General features: G+C 42.7%; 1 protein-coding gene and 1 non-coding gene across 6 annotated transcripts in view; both read left to right on the top strand.

Moving 5' to 3' along the window:
- Positions 1 to 15,070, top strand: part of LOC148025589 (DNA-3-methyladenine glycosylase (MAG)) — a 122,557-nt gene extending 107,487 nt beyond the window's left edge. For 2 of the 5 annotated variants that reach the window (XM_087692806.1, XM_087692802.1), the window contains 2 exons: positions 13,585 to 13,642; positions 14,710 to 15,070. In XM_087692806.1, coding sequence (XP_087548932.1) covers positions 13,585 to 13,642; positions 14,710 to 14,885 — 234 coding nt within the window. In that variant the 3' untranslated portion in view covers positions 14,886 to 15,070. Of the gene's footprint in view, positions 1 to 13,520; positions 13,643 to 14,709 lie in introns of all 5 variants that reach the window. The other 3 variants (XM_087692803.1, XM_087692805.1, XM_087692807.1) reach the window with 3 other exon arrangements.
- On the top strand, positions 871 to 973 carry LOC148025590 (U6 spliceosomal RNA). Its single transcript, XR_015693211.1, has one exon. It is a non-coding gene; the product is annotated as a U6 spliceosomal RNA (small nuclear RNA).
- Positions 15,071 to 17,334: the final 2,264 nt, after the last annotated feature.

Raw genomic sequence — 17,334 nt, 5'->3', positions numbered from 1 at the left:
AGCGGCATATTGTGAGGCTTAAGGGCCTCTTGTATTGGCAGTTAGCTCTTCTCCATCGTTCTGATTTGCTCTCTACAGAGGACTTCCGTCCCTGGCATATGGCAATTTCCTCCGCATCCTTGCCATGACATTGTAACTTGTAGTTCTTAGAACCTCTTCACATGATGGCTTGGATTGTCGTCATGTATCTTGTAATCAAGTAATCTTGTATTTTTTTCGTAATTAATACAATTACCTTTTACGGAGAGAGAGAGAGAGAGAGAGAGAGAGAGAGAGAGAGAGAGAGAGAGAGAGAGAGAGAGAGAGAGAGAGAGAGAGAGAGAGAGAAGCGATGGCAGATATGGCTCCCCCTTGACCTGGTGACGTGCTTCCTGCCCTGTGCACTGCGGGAGATCTCCCTCAGACCAGTGTGGGGTTCGTCCTGCCCCCGACGTCGACATCGAGTCCTGCCCTCGACATCTCACTCTGTTGACCTACTTGTCGACTGTTTGCGCCCCCGTCCCCGTTGACTATTGGACCTGCGCCGTCACCTACTCACTGCACCCCCGTCCCCTATCGGATCTGTGCCCCACTGCTTTTGTCAGGCAATTGCTTCTTTACTACTCACGTGCTGCACACCTAGTCACTTCGACATGCTCCGCCAGCTATCCAATTAACACGTATACTTCAGCTGTTGCTCTGCGAGCCATCATCACTGCGTCTAGTGCCCGTGGGTGCTTGCAATGTGCATGTTGTTGTGCCGAGAGAGAGAGAGAGAGAGAGAGAGAGAGAGAGAGAGAGAGAGAGAGAGAGAGAGAGAGAGAGAGAGAGAGAGAGAGAGAGAGAGAGAGAGAGAGAGAGAGAGAGAGAGAGAGAGAGAGAGAGAGAGTAGTCTCTTCGGAGACATTTGATAAAATTGGAACGATACAGAGAAGATTAGCATGGCCCCTGCGCAAGGATGACACGCAGAGAGAGAGAGAGAGAGAGAGAGAGAGAGAGAGAGAGAGAGAGAGATGTTACAGTGGTGATACAACATGGCTGGTCTGGACATGGACTTTGTCGACCAAATGGTGGCAACCCTTGGTCTGGATTTTGAAACAGAGGAGATGCCACCTGGTCCTGACTTTCAGCTTGCGGGCAAACGCACCAAGCATACTTCGGAAGATACAATGGATCATCAGGAATGTTCTTATGCTCAGGTTGCTTCTGATTCTATGGATTCTCAGGACGTTGACTGGGAGCATTTGTTGGAGTTTGCCAACACTCTACTTGGTGATTATGTTCAACATAATCATAAAGCATTTTCTGACTCTGGAATTGAAGATGTTCTGGAAGCCACTGTGGACCCGAAAAATGTCTTGCGCTCATTCTCAGTGTTTTATGAACGTGCTGTTATACTCTTCTTCACTGGTAGAATCCCAGTGATTTCCCATCTTCACCAGTGGCTGCAAAGTCTACTAAAAGGGGAGTGTGTTGAAGAGATTTTTGTCGGGCCCTGAGGCTTTTATGAGGTGCTGTTGAAATTTGAGAAGCATCGTGCCGATTTGCTGTCTAAAATGCCATTGTTCTTTGATCGCCGTTTGGTCCATTTTGTGCCATGGTGCCCAATGGCAGATTTTCAGCGCCTGCTTCAATGTGAATGCCCGGTGTGGGTTGAAGTGGAAAACTGTCCGGTTGTCTATTGGCCATTGTTAAAGGATGCCATGGCCGTTGTGGGCACTGTTTTGGTTCCCTCGAGCCTCAAGGCCATGATCGTAACCGTTTGTGTATGCTATGGGACATTGCTCGGAAAAGGCCTGCTTGGTTACGTCTTAATTGCTCTGGCGTGGATCCTTTGCACTTTCGTTTGAAATGGGGTAACTTTGTAGGGCATTGTTTTTCGTGTGGAAAATTGGGGCGTTTTATGGCCAAATGCCCAGTGAAGCAACCGACTTCAGATGCTGAGCATGTTTTGCCTCCCATGGAAGATATGGTGCTTGATGCTTCGTCGCAGGATGCAACCTAGCCACCTAAAGTTTTGGATAAAGGTAAACAACATGTTTCGGGTTTGGATTCTCGTGGCAATGATTGGGTAGATGTACATGCAAAAAAAGGTAAAAGGTTTGATGCTGGCATGGCGGAGATTGTGCCTAATGCTTCACAATATTCCTTGCGTACTTATACGCGCAGGAAAGAAATGTTGTCTTTAGAGCACACTGCTCATGCTATGGTTTCTTCTGCTCCTCGCCATCAGCCTACTAGGAAAGTACATACGGATGGTCCGAAGGGCCCACCTGTTAAGTTGGCTTTTGATGCTAGAGGTAACGTGATTACCCCATGGGATTGTCGTTATCCCCGTTCCATCCCCAAGATAGTGGATACACCGTCTACCTCTAAATCTGGCCGTCAGAACTCTTTTGCCGTGTTGGCTGATTTTTTGGATGAGGGAGTCCTTGACATTCTAGCAGAAAAGGTTAAATCGAGGCAAGCTTTGCCTCGTTCCTGATTTTCTTTTTTGACTACACATGAAGATAGCCACGTGGAATGTGCGAGACATTTGTTCTCACAATAAGCAACATGCCATGTGGACCGTATTGCATGAGAATCAGTGGGATGTCTTGTGTGCTGTTGAGCATAAGAGTTACGGTGAAGCAGGAAAAGTTGTGGATTGCCAGGGGTTTCACTTGTTTTATGCAGGGACACATGCCATGCTTTATTCTGGTGTGCTTATGATTGTACATGAGAAATATCAGCCTGTTCTTATTAAAAATGATGTACATGGTCGTTTTATGGTGATTGAAGTTTTATTTGAAGGAGAGATCTTATGGTTACTTGGCCTCTATGCTCCAAATGATCCTTTATCCCGCCGGGATCTTTGGAATACTTTGCAGACCTCCTTGTCACTTGGCAGACGGGGTTTTTTGATGGGGGATTTTAATATGTATGTTGATTCTTCACAGTCCACATCAGAGCATTCGGTGATGGACGCTCCGGAAAGCCGTGTGTGGAATGCGTTTGCTCTTGCCGTACTTAAGCAAGATCTCTGGTCATGGTTGCACCCTTCTTCTTCAAGGTTTACTTTTTATTCTGCGTAGGATACAACTACATGGTTGTGGTTGGACTGCATGTACATCATGCAGGATGATGCTTTTCTTCGTGAGATACTGGAAATGAAAGTGTTGCAGCAATATGCCTTGTCGGACCATTTTCCTCTACAGCTTGAGATGCTTGCATAACCCATTGCATCTTTTAAGCAATTTCTGGATAGACTCCCTTTGCGTTTCAACTCGTCTTATCTGAAGCATTCAATCTTTCACGGTTATATGCAGCAATTGATTGATAGATTTTTATTGGAATTTTCCTCTGAGGGCAATGCTTCCTTTGAACGATTGCTCTCTAATGTGCAGCGGGTTGTTCGGCAGTATGGGATCCATCATGCCTCTCTTTGTCGGCGGCACCGACAAGCAGCGGAGGAATTACGAGCTTTGGTTCGTTCTCTACTGGTGGAGACTCCAGATGATGTATTTCTGCTGCCACTGGCTATGCGTTTGGCTGATCTTATTAAAGAGTTTCAGTTGAAATCTTATCAGCAGGCCAAATTGCAAAATTTGACTGAGAATTTGCAAGATAGTGCTTGTTAGACTCATAAGTTCTTTCGAGCTTTACATGCATCTCCTGCTCGAGAGAATATGACTAGAGTCCAGGATGCAGAAGGTCAAATGGTCATTGATCCTCAAACTATTGTGAATATGTGCAAGAATTATTTTCTAGACCTTCTTGGTTCTGCTCCTTCACCTTCTGACCAAGTTACTTATGCCCGCTTAGTTTTCTATGATTTGGTCCGCAATTAGGTTCCACATGACATGCAAACTACTTTGGAGATAGATATTTGTGAGGCGGAGGTTATGGATGTTTTGTTACACTTGCCCAAGGATAAAAGTCCCAGTTGGGATGGTCTCACCAATGAATTCTTTGAGGTTTTTGCTACCCAACTGGTGAAACCATTGACGGCTATGTTTCAGCATGTTTGGGAAACGGGGTTCATGCCTTTCTCATGGAAAGGTCTTATCAAACTGCTTCCAAAAGTGCCTTCGCCGTCAATGCTGAAACATTGGCGACCAATTTCTTTGATGGGTTTGATGTATAAAATATTTTCCAAAGTGATGGCGAATCGGCTCCATAAGCATCTTCCTACCATTGTGCATCCTCTTCAATATGGTTTCATTAAGGGCCTAAACATTCTGCATAATGTCTTCAACGTGCAAATGGCTATTGACTATGCAAGGCACTCTAATCAGGAGGTGGTATTGATTCAATTGGACTTGGAAAAGGCTTTTGATTATTTAGACTGGTCTTTCATTGCAGAACTTATGTCTACTATGGGCTTTGGTACTCAGATGTCTCGTTTGATCTACACCATTAGCGTTGCGGCTTTTTCGCGAGTTATGCTAAATGGTGGTGTTACCGAACCATTTGTCCTTGCACGCTCTATGAGACAGGGTTGCCCTTTGAGTCCTCTTTTTTTTGCCATTGCGACTTATCCGGTTCTGTCGATGTTATCTCATATGGCAGCTTCTACTCAGTTGGCTGGATTGTCTCTTCCTTTTGGATAGCACTTCATTAGTCAATCCTTGGCTGATGACAGCTTTATGATTTTGCGTGCGGACAAGGATAATCTTCGCAAAGCGTTAGATGTTTGGACTCTCTTTGGTCATGCTTCAGGTCTTCATATCAATGCTTTGAAATCAGTCATTCTCAATTGCACGGAGTCAGATTTGCAGTCATTGGACTGGCAGGGAATGGTTGTTCCTCGTGGTTCCATTGTTAGGCATCTTGGGTACCCTTTGGGTGTTGATGTTCGGCCAAAGCAACTACTAGAATGGATTTCACAAAAACTGGCAGCTAAGTTTCTGTATTGGAAGTCGCAGGCTTGGCCCTTCCATGTTCGCCTTAAAGTGGCTCAGACAATTATGTTGCCAATGCTCACATATTTCTTGCAATTGCTGCCTTGGACTACTACTACATTGAATGCTCTTACTCAATACATTCATTTCATGTTATGGAAGGACTCCTTGCATGCAGGCATTGCATGGATTTCTTGGTCACATGCATGTACCCCCAAACGCATGGGTGGTGGGGCTATTTTGGATGCCGAAACTCATATGCTAGCACTCTGTTGGTCTTTTTTTCGTGCCATGTGCTTGGATCATCACCCGTGGGTCTTTATAGCCCGTTATTTTCTTGAGGATCACGGGCTTGTGCATGGTAATACCCAAATTCGGAGCTCCTGGTGGCATGTTCTTAATCCAGACTCTTGGTTTTCTAGTCCTTCTTTATCCCTGCTTACTCATTTGGTATGTTCCTGGAAATTGGTTCTCCAGAAGGCTCGGTGGCATCCAGCGGAGGATCGCTTAGATACTAACTCTTTTCAACTGGAATTGTTGGCAGCCTCGCGATTACTTTCTTGGGAAGGCAAACATGAGCTCAAACCAAAATTTAACCGCATAGCACGTTTGGGCTTGACTTCGGTTGTAGATGCCACCCTTGCCAGTCGTAATGTCCTCATATCGTTTCGTACTGCCAGGAGGCTTTTTCGAATCCCTCGTGGATACCATGATTTATGGGAACAACTTTTGTTAGTGCTCCACAGCAGGCAACCCTTTCTTGCCCTTGCTGTGGATCGCCCTTAGCAGGACTGGGTCCTTGCAGGTCGGTTGAATTTGGAAAAGGCCTCGGCTAACCAGGTGTACCATCTTCTGATTAAAGATCATCAATGGCTGGTTACTAAAGCTAATACTGTATGGGGGTTGTGGAAATCTCAGTCATGGTGGAAGGCAACTGTGATGGAGGGTTGGGTGAACAAGACACCTTTCAAATGCAAGGTCTTTCTTTGGAGGGTAATGATTGGTGGTCTTCCTCTTGCATCGGCCCTTTCCAAGCGTCGAATCTGTAATGGCAATTGTTTCTTCTGCACCACTACTGTGGAATCGGCCCGTCATCGATTTATTTCTTGCCCTCTCGCTAAGAAAATTTGGTCACTCTTGTCAGCGGTTTGGCGAGCAGTGGTTGGTTTCTCGCTAAGCCCTTTTGATTGGGTTTTTGTACGGCCCAAATACCCCACACCGGCATAGTTACATATGAAGATCTTGTTTCACTTTCTTAGATACTGGGGCAGCTGGCACAATTGGACCATTCGGAATGATTTTCTTTTTGATTCAGCCTCTAATGTTCAGGGACATATTGTAAGGCTTAAAGGTCTCTTGCATTGGCAGATAGATCTCATTCGGCACTCTGACTTACTCCCTCGGGAGGACTTACTTCCCTGGCATATGGCAATTTTCTCTGCGTCTTTGCCATGACTTTTGTAACTCGTTTGTTGTTTAGTACTTTATAAATATAACATCCATTACGAAAAAAAGAGAGAGAGTCAACACTTAAGTCTTGGAATCTAGAGAGAGAAAGATCATATCAGCTATAATTCGTGAAATTAGAGACATAATAATCAAGTTTCAACAATAATAAAGATTCAAAATATTATAATCAGCAATGGATTGTCGTATTCATGATTCAACATTGTAATCAACAATGTTGCACAAGTCCAATAAGTATGTATTGCAAAGACACAAAATATGCACTAAACTTTAAAGTCTAAAGATCCAAGTTACAAGAGCTCCAATTTCCAAGTCAATGCTCTAAAGTTTCAAAAGGCTAGCTGCTTAGTGCTCTGATTCATGGAAGATGGCTCCACTGTGCTTGAATGCTCATCCTGTTGAACAACATCCTGTCCATCACCATCATTATCATCATCGTCATCTTTTTCCCAACGTATAAAAGAATCAACCTTTGCAACTGATGTATGAGCTAGCAAGAGAAGATTAGAGCTCACATAAACTAGGTCATTCGTCTTCATTGTACCAAGACAATTTCTCTTCTTTGAGTGAATGTGATTGAATGAGCTCCATAGTTGCTCTAAACAAGAAGAGCTAATTGTTTGGCTAAGAATACGAATAGCCAAACTCTGCAACTCTGGAGCTTTTGCCTCGTAGTCCTCCCACTATAAAGCAGTCCCAATATTTGTCATGTCCTCTAGTGCATCCTCTGTACCAAACATCCCTAATGTTTTTTGATACACAAAGAACTGATTTTTAATTTTGTGTTGCATTTCACGGCTAGGATAAATCCTTGCAAGCAATGTGTTCCAAGCCTTGACAACCTCAAGGTCTCTTTCTTGCATCTTTCCTTGAAACTCAGGATCAAACACATATGCTGCAACATGCATAGGAGAGTCATACTCATTCCATCTGCTGATGCATAATTCCTTGATTTACTCATACATGTTTGCATTTGGTTCTAAACTCTCCAACTTCTCAATCATGCGATCCATACCTTCATAGATCTTCCCAATGCATGGATCCATGCCATCTGCAAGCCTCAACATGTGCATAATAGGATCAACCATTTGGTTGGTGCGATTCACCTCATCCCAAAAATCTCTATTAGAGACATATGCATTACATAACACAGCACTAGCAGTGGCAGCCCCAGTCCAATTTTCATACTCATCACTAGCAAATAGCTCCCTAATTGCACCTTTGCAGTAGTGCAATCGACCAAGTATAAGAAAGTTATATGCAAATCGTGTATCAGAGTATTTGAGAAGTTCTTTGTCACTTCTCTTGCGAAACTCAATATGCAAGTATTGATGATTACATATAAATGTAACAATCTTATTGCCTTTCGCAACAAGAGATGCAATCCATGGCAAGTCCCCAATATCCTTTAAGAAGTTATTCAAGTAGCGCGACATGCATGGACTAAAGGTGATATGTGGATACATTGCTATTAAAATGTTTCTTGCTGCCCTGTTTGTAGGTTCACCATTTGCCACAAATTGCACTACATTTTCTGCCCCAACAGCCTACACTGTCTCGCACCACTCGGATGCCAATACATCATCACTCTTTTCAGTCTCTGAAGCATCATGACTACCAATGAAGTATACAATCCCACGAGAATATGTGACAACACCATGTATGGACCTATGGTGTGTCACTCCATCCATCTGCTATCAATGTCACTTCATTTCTTGGCCATTGATTATGAATATTTGTTGTTGCAATCTCTATGGCTGCTTTTTCCTTTTGAAGCAATGTAGTCTTGATAGTTTCTGATGAAGGGGGCTTATATGTGGGTCCATACTTTGCAATCTTTGTCACCATATTTTAAAAAAAAAGTGACTTGATTGATTTGAATGTTGCATCTGTTTCCTCTTTTTTCTTTGATTCCCATGAAGTGTGGAATGAACTTTGTCTAACACCACGACCTGTTGCCACTGATGGCCCACGAGGAGGTTGCGTAGCCACTAATCCTGGTGGTCTTCTGCATGAAGCACCATGCCCTGTTGACCTTGGAGTCCTTGTTGTTGGATCCACTACTATATTTAGCGTCCTCCTGGCATGTGAATCCCCATAGAAGTGGCTATGCGGTCAAGTAACTCTTGCCTTTTCTCAATTGATACATTGGTGCAAAAACGCACCTCTTTCCCCTCCTCACGTAGAAGATGGGCTCTCACTTTATCAGCCCCATTAGTGCGAGCATAAGAGCAAAGTTTGCATTTCCAAGGGCGAGTCCCTCCACCTCTAAATGGCACCCCTGTATCTACCTCATCCCACCATGACCAAGTAGTGCTTCGACTTTGTTCAGTTGTTGACGAAGTACCTACTGAGGATGATGAAGATCCCATAGATGTCAATGCTGCTATTTATATAAATGTGACAAATAATCAGTAAACTTTAATGAAATTGTAGAAATTTGCAACCAAAATTTCAACGTCCATGTGCCAAAGTTCAATGAAATTGCAGAAATTTCAGTCAAAATTTCAACACGAGATTCCTCGAACCTTACCTAATTGCGGGCAGAAGTTAGGCTAGACAGGCAAGAGAGGCAGGCGGGAGTAGGCAGGGCAGATGTGGCAGGTGGGGCAGTCACATAAGGCAGATGACACATGCAAGAGATGCGGGAGAGGCGTGAGAGTCGTAGGCTAGTGATAGGGGACGTTGGGCTAGCGAATCGCAATGTCAATCGACATTTAAAAAAGAAAAGTCAGTTGCTGGAACAGTTGTTCCAAACAGGGAACGGCCTTGGAATGTCTAAGGAACGGGTTGGAACATTCCACTAGCATTTCCTGTGCTTGGACCTCTCGGAACACGTTAATCCGTTCCTATGTGCCGGAACGGGCGTTCCCTGTCACTATGGGTGCGGTCCACCTTATGCCATGGTGGTGTCTACTCTATGGAATGTGTGGGATGAGCATGAGACAGAGGAGGCCAAAGCCATACAATGCTTGTATCTTAATGAGTAGTTTTGGCAGAAAGTTTGTATTGTTGTCGTTGTCATGACTTCCTTTTATAGGGTGTTATGTATGAGTAATTGCGAGGGGTCCACAATGGGCCTTCTCGTTCACTTCCTTAGAGTAGCATTGGTGGAGGCACGTGCTTGTACAATGATCACACAGACACAACATGTACATGTTTTAGAGATAGCAGAGAGGAGATGGGCATGGATGCATAAGCCCATCAATGGTTTTGCTCCATTGGTACATCCGGCCTACAAGTTGCCGGCAGTCATGGATGATAGAGAGTTTCGTTTGGATCAGCTTGCTTAATTGACTTGTGTGGTCCTGTGGATGACCACAATGTAGTGCTTGAGGAGCTAGGATGCTATGCATATTAGAGAAGGCATGTGGCTTTTTCTTCTTTCACTTGTTGGAGGAGAGAGTCACTTGTGAAGCCTTTATGTTGGTGGCAAAACTTTGGATATGCATTGGAGACCCTTTAGCCCTTAGCCATAAGGGTCCTTGCCTAGGATTGCTCTTTAGGTGCATATGAGAGAAACTAGAATGTCTATTTTCTCATTCACACGAAGATTTGCAATCGACTTAGTACACGACAGTTAGAGTGAGTAGTCTATTGCTACACTAACTTATGCATGATGAGGGCTATGATGAGCATGGGTAGTCTGAAGCAGGTAAAGTTTAAACACTTAACCATAAAATTTGAAATTTGTTGTTTTAAACTTTGAACTTTGACATACTTTACAATTTAGACTTTAGCATTTACAATCTTATGTGCATTGTGTAGGTGAATGCTGATACATTCAAGTTGACGGGCAACACTCTTTTGAGTATACATCAGGAGGTGGACAAGGAGGAGATGATTTTTGTAGAGCTCTATAGAGAGCTTATAGCAGTAGATACTCGTGACACTCGTAGTCAGCGTGCGCGTGGGCAAGGAGTTCGAGTAGGTGGTAGTAGGGGCATGGTCATTTAGCCCTCTCCAACATCGAGGAGGGGTGGTTCGAGTGGCTTGTAGACATATGTAAGACAAGCCTTTAGTAGCTCACATCCTGTGTCTCATGATGACGTCCTTCCCTTGCCTACACAATTGCCACATAGAGAGCCATCATTTGATGATGGTGTTAACCTCATCAGTGAGGATGAGTATGAGTGTCTCTCATTATCCAATGCTGAGGAGTCATCTTCGGACTCTCTTGATGAGCACTCAGATGGTTTTGATGATGATGATGATGATGATAGTGATACCTCATCATAGATTCATAGGTCTTTCTTTTTTGTATGTACTATCCTTGTATCCACATGCATGATGCCACTATGATGCATCATCTATGGATCATCATTCATGTATGTACTAGACTGTAGTTGTATCGCATGTTTTGCGTAGCCCATGCGATCGCAATGGCGATGGTCCATTCTCATGTATTCATATTATTTTGTAATGAAATTGCTATTTCCACTTTAAACATGTATTCTATTGTTTAATGATTTATGGTTTTTAGGAAAATCGTGTTAATTTTTTTCGTACTAATATCGTACCGTACCTTATAAAATCATAAGGTACCATTTAGTACCATATTTTATCGTACCGTACCTTTTGTACCTGACAACTATGATCTTGGCATACATTTTACTGTAGTTGAGGCAGGCATTATTTTGCAGCATTCTAGGTATATTGAGCTACTTCTTCAGTGTTTTCAGATGCAAGATTGCAAGTCTATCTCTACTTTTGTTGAGACTGGCCATAGGTTTAAACTTGAGGATGTAGAAGAACCTTTTGATGCTTCTCTTCATCAACAAGCTGTTGGTTGTTTATTGTATTTGTGTAATACACGATCAGATATTCAATTTGGAGTCTCTCAGTTGGTACGCTTTATGCACAACCTTGGTACTACACATTGGCAAGAAGTTAAACGTGTCTTTCGTTATCTCAAAAGGCACTCAAACATTGGGCCTTTTTTATCCTAAAGGCACTACTCTTTGCTCGCATGCATTTGCAAATAGTGTTGGGCTGGTTGTTTGGACATGAGGGTGTCCACTAGTGGTAATTGTTTCATTCTTGGTGATTCGTGCATTTCTTGGCTGAGCAAGAAGCAGTCTACAATGCCACATCTAGCTGTAAAGTTAAATATAGGGTAGCATCCACAATGGATTGCTTCTTGTTCAACCATGATAGGCATGCGTTGCCGAGTATGAAGCAAAAACCACTTGTGGATATAGGAGTGCCATAACAACCAGCCTAGTAAGAATTCGAAAAAGCATGTATATTTGGCACAAATGATTCCCTCTTGGAATAAAATGGCAGGTGTCAAGTACCACTCTGCATCCACAATGGATTGCTTCTTGTTCAACCATGATAGGCATGACTTGCCAAGTATGAAGCAAAAATCACTTGTGGATACAGGAGTGCCATAACAACCAGCCTAGTAAGAATCCAATAAAAGATGTAAATTTGGCACAAATGATTCCCTCTTGGAATAAAATGGGTGCCGAGTACCACTCAAATAGTAAAGATATGCTTCATAGCCTACCAATGCTTGGTGCTTGGGCTATGCATAAACCTGCTCATCTCTATGAGATTGTCAACTAAATGTCAAGCCTCCTAATTCATACATAGATCAAGCATTCAAGAGCTTGCTATTAGAGAAAGACATCAAAGGAGTCGCCAACATCATGAAGACTTTGTTAGTGAACTGTACATCTCATGGGTGAGTTTGTATATTTATGTGGGTATTTTTGTGTCTTGTGCCAAAGAGGGCTGAGGCTAGCCCCCTTGATTTTGGCCGCCAGCTCTCAGCTAGCGCACCAATATTTTGGATGCCCGTTTGGGCTGCCTGACTGGTCACCCACTTTGGTATTTTTTGTGCAGTAGCTCCCTCCATAGTCAATCGTCATCATTCACTCCACTTGCATATCAGTTGAGAGACAGGGACCGTGCCTATTGCCAGTGATTGGGAGCCCAAGATTTGTGCTGTTTGTCTTGTGACTTGGTACATGAATTCCATTTCTCAAGCATATTCTTGTCAAGTTCTTTTGTTCTTTGCAATGCTCTTCCTTTCTTTCATGTTTGTGCAGTCTATTACAGCAATTTATCATGCCTCCATTGATGCCCCCTATCCTAACATGGTATGAGACGTCCATGTTAAGAGTTTTTGGTGCTGTTTTCTGCAGCAAGTCTATGTTTACCTCATTTGGGTGCTGATTGTGCCTGCGTTTAACTGTTGTGCACTATTCCCACTGCTTGGGCGACTCTTCTTCTTGCCAGTCAACCTGTTTTCTGCACTGTACAGTCTATGTTTCATGATCAGCACCCTGTGTTTTTCAACCAGCCCGTGTTTGCAGTTTTCCTGTTTTCTAATGAGATGGACAGCTTCTCGTGTGTTGAGGACTGCATTTATTGCTCTTCCTACTGTGCGTTTTCAGGTTTGTAGGTTCCATCCTGGTCTGTCTGCGGTCTTGTGTGTCTTGCTGCCACTTGTTTAATTTCACTTTGTTGCTTGTGATATAATCATTGCAAGATTATTATTTTTCCGTAAGTACTCAGATCTGACATGACTTTGCCATGCATGTCATTGAGGTGCAAGGTTTTTGGATCTCATCTAGGTTACCAAGTAAAGATGTCCTGACCATGACTTATCACGACAAAGATATACCATGATATGAGGCAAGAAAAAGATTCAGTTCAGAAGTGAACTCCAACACAATTCTGTAAGATGATGCAATCACCTGTGACCTCCCTATTCTTAGACTCGCAAAATTTGTCCATTGATCAACTAGCCAAAAACCTCTAACACATTACACCCCTGTGGGACAGACTTGTAAAAGTGGTCAAACTGATAAAGTATAGATTGGGGCTCCATTGTCCACCAACCTTGGGTGGTTGGACCCTTTTCCACTGACCTTGGTCCCATATGAAGCTTAGATTCTATAACATTTGCCTTGCATCTTACCTTTTGAGCACTTGGGCTCGTCATAATGTCTTTTTACTTTTCTTTCCTGCAATTCAACTAAAAATTGCTGTCTTTCACATGAACGTGTGCATATTTAGTGAGGGTGCTTTGAGATTTCCCAATCAATGTGCAAATCGCGATAGGTGAAATTCACAAACATGCTGTAATGTTTCATTGTCTTGAAGGTGCCCGATCTTTTTTTTTTTTGGTGGGGGTAGTTTAACATTTATGCAATGCAATGAAATGTGATTTGTTTGAAGTTCCCTGTTCAGATGCCCTTGTGCCTTGTTGCACCTTTCATTCATTTGGACATCGATATTTTAGGTTGGTCAGGCGCTTGGTTTGACAACGGATTGGTCCAATCATCCACTCTACACTGCAGGTTTGCCTCCATTTCTCATTTGTTCTACATTTCACCATTCTTTTTATGCATTTGCATCCATTGAGGATGTAAATAGTCTTGAACAAAGTCTGGAGCTTGCGCTCTATTTTTGGACTACAGAAGCTTCTATTGGTTTTCTACAATATCAGAAATTCACTGACCACATTATGTGAGGCTTTCATCATAGTTTCACCCCCTTCATACTTGTGAAACAATTTGAGTCCCCATTTACATTTCTTTGCTGCATCCTTTAATATGTTTTTTACTTGTGTTTCTGCATGTTTGCAATCATTGGTAGTAGCATCAATCCACAGCACAAAGGTGGTTTGCTCAGTCCTGTTCCAACAGTTTGTAGAGTGAGCAATCCTCCCAAAGTAGCAGTTGATGTAGTTTGTGATGGCTTTTCTCAAGCATGTGTACTTGAAAATTGTTTGTAATTTAAACGAGCAAGGTGATATGGTTGGTCCACTTAGGCTCCAGCATCTATCAATTTGCATTTGAAAAATGGATGTTGGGCCCTTACTTTTACGTTTTGTCTGGTGACCAAAGAAAGTAATGATGGTGTTAGATATAATGATGACAATCGCCTACTCTGACTATTTTATGGAGGAATATTTAGTGGAAGAATATGAACAGTGAAAGTTTGTCATGCGTAATGGTGATGATGATCTTCTACTTCCTGCTAGTCTATTGAGGAATACTAAATGGAAGGAAATTGAAAGTGTAAGCTTGAGTGATGATGGATTCGCAACTTTGTTCTACTTCTGGAACTGTTGTTATTGTGTGAAGGTCAAATGGCAAAGTTTAATTCAGTCTTGTGAGCCATAGCTTATCATCTTTCATGTTCATTACTTTAATATGCATTGTTCCTGCTGACGGGCTGAATGACTAGATATGGCCAAGTGCTATTTTCTTATACTCCTGAGATGAAAACTTTGTGGTAAACACCGTAGTTCAGTTCAACTAAATAGTGAAAAAGGTTTGGTTCTTCATGTTTCTCCAGTGATGTGCTTTTTCTTGTTTCAGGTATAATCTATTAATTATTGACAGTCCGTTTTGTTGATCAGGTGGGCTGGAAGTTTTAGATGGCCCAGCTCCAGACAAGATATTGGTAGGACCGAGAGTGGGCATAGACTATGCTGCAGCGCATGATGTTGCAGCTTTGTGGCGATTTGCTGTGGCTGGGACTCCATGGATTAGTGCACCTCGAAACACATTAAGATACCCCAACTCATCATCATAATGCTGGTACTGTGGTACAGCATGTCGTACATTTACTCTATAATCCTAAAAGTGCAGTAAGTGTGTTGTGGATGAACACTTTGACTAAGTTCATTGTGAATGACACTCAGCTTGTATAAGAATGATTGGTCACTTGTATCTTTCACAAATTTCATTGTCCTTATACAACACTTTGTTCTTGATGAACACTTTGACTAAGTTCGTATAGTCTTAAGGATGACTTAAGGGAAAGGCAAGATCATTAGAAAGGATGCAAAATGATAATGTCATGTGCAGCTGAGATGTAGTCTGATTTTACATGTTTTGAGCATAAAGCATCAGCCACATCCCATCAAACATATGGATGCAGATAAGGGCCATAGCTATGGTTTAAATCAACTATTCATATGGTGCCACTTGCTATACAAAGTAACATCCCAATTGTGATCAAACTTCATCGTCTGCTTGGCTAGCATATTATCCTTGGTGTCCCACAGGAGATGCTTACATTGTTTCATCACTAATATCTGGAGGGGAGGCGCTCCCCCTAGTGGGCGTTTGAGTGCATGCATTTAGCATACTCAAAAAAGAAGAGTGAGATCTTTGGTTTACTAACCTATTAGGTATAAAAATGTATTTCCTAAGGGTTGGTCAAACATTTAACCTTGGTTTAGTGACTTGATAGAAGATAGAGTGTTTTTCCAAAGGCTTGGATATATATTTGAAAAGAGACTCTTTTTTCCAATACAAATGATCTTAAAGTTATGTGTGTTGCGGATACAACCCAATATGTAGGTCTTTGCTGAAATCGCTAATATAACTTATTTGTTCTTCAAATTCCAATATGTATAATTAACTTTTTAAGCTCAAACTAGTTGGTATAATTGTATGCTTGATTCATGGAGAGTAAACTTTATGCTTTTCAAACTTTTAAACTCAACTTTCCATGAATTGGAACTTGTTTTAATATGTGTTTAGCCCTTCAAATGGGAATAAATAAAATTTTGAATCTGTCAAGCTAGGCTTAATATAGTTTTCCAATATATTTGTCTCAAAATGGGTCCTAAGAAAAGACGTAGTAAAGATAGCACATGATCATGACTACCCATAACTTACAAAAAAGGTTTGAATATGGCTATTTGAAGGGGCGTTTTTATGTAGAAGTTATGTTCCCCTATCAAACTAATTTCATGAAGTTTAATCAAGGAATATTACAAACAAGTACATTTACTAAGTCCAACAACTAGGCCATTGGTTGAGAAAGAAAGTTACATCAATGTGTGTATGATACCAAAATTTTACACTTAGTAATTTTTTCAAAGTCTCGCAAGAGTTGTCATCTAATGCTATGGCTAACTATATAGGAAAATAAACACACATAGGCACGTGAGAGAGAGAGAGAGAGAGAGAGAGAGAGAGAGCATGCTTGCACGCCTCATGTCTGCTTGACGATTGCCTGCGCGCTTGAAGACCCACTCACCTGATGATTGCTTGCGCGCCTGACGACTGCTTGCGCGCCTGACGACCCACCCGCTTGACGATTGCCTGCCTGCTCTGCCTGACGACCCACTCGCCTGTATTCGTCTGTGGTCGCCTGCTTGGCATGTGCTTGCCTACTTGCCTGACGTTGTCTGAAGCCTGTGGTCGCAGAGCACAGGCTTAGCCGTAGCTTGCTCCTGCTTGCTTCTTTGTGCGTTTTAGGCTTTCGACCACGGTCGCCTTTCGTCAAACGTGATGCTATCTATGGCGCACTGTATACCTGCGGGCCTGTGAGGCTCCTTTGACATACAATGCAGAGCGGAGCTGCGCTATGTCTTATCGTGAGCCTTGGAAGGAGACGGCACAGTGCTGAGAGCATTGCTTTTGCTGCGCTTGCTGTCCGTGGGTGTCTATCTTGTGCAATTTGTTGTGCCGAGTCAGAGAAAGAGAGCCATCACCTAGCAACACGCGATTGCAATCCTGCACAGATCAGAGAGTTGATATGTGCTTGTACAGAGAGAGAGAGAGAGAGAGAGAGAGAGAGAGAGAGAGAGAGAGGGGAAGAGTGGCTTGCACGTTTCTGCCTCACGTGAGATCTTCACTCGGCCTCTGTTCGGTATACGCAGTGATACAATATGACTGGTCTGGATTTGGATTTTATAGACCAAACGGTGGCAGCGCTTGGTCCGGATTCTGATACCGAGGAACTCGAGGATATGGTTCTGTGCACTGAAGAGATGCCCCTTGGTCCTGACCTCCAGCCTGCAGGCAAACGCACCAAGCATACTTTGGAAGAGACAATGGATCATCAGGATCGTTACTATGCTCAGGTTGCTTCGGATTCTGTGGACTCTTAGGATGTTGACTGGGAGCATTTTCTGGAATTTGCCAACACTTTGCTTGGCGATTATGTTCAACATAATCAGGAAGTCTTTTCTGACTCTGCACCTGAAGATGTTTTGGAAGCCACTGTGGACTCGAAAACTGTCTTG

This window comes from Lygodium microphyllum, chromosome 14, assembly GCF_053477565.2.
Source record: "Lygodium microphyllum isolate KBCC chromosome 14, Lygodium_microphyllum_v1.1.10, whole genome shotgun sequence".
Classification (NCBI taxonomy): Eukaryota; Viridiplantae; Streptophyta; class Polypodiopsida; order Schizaeales; family Lygodiaceae; genus Lygodium; species Lygodium microphyllum.
Note: the sequence above shows the minus strand (reverse complement) of the source record. Positions and strands in the feature narration are given on the sequence as shown.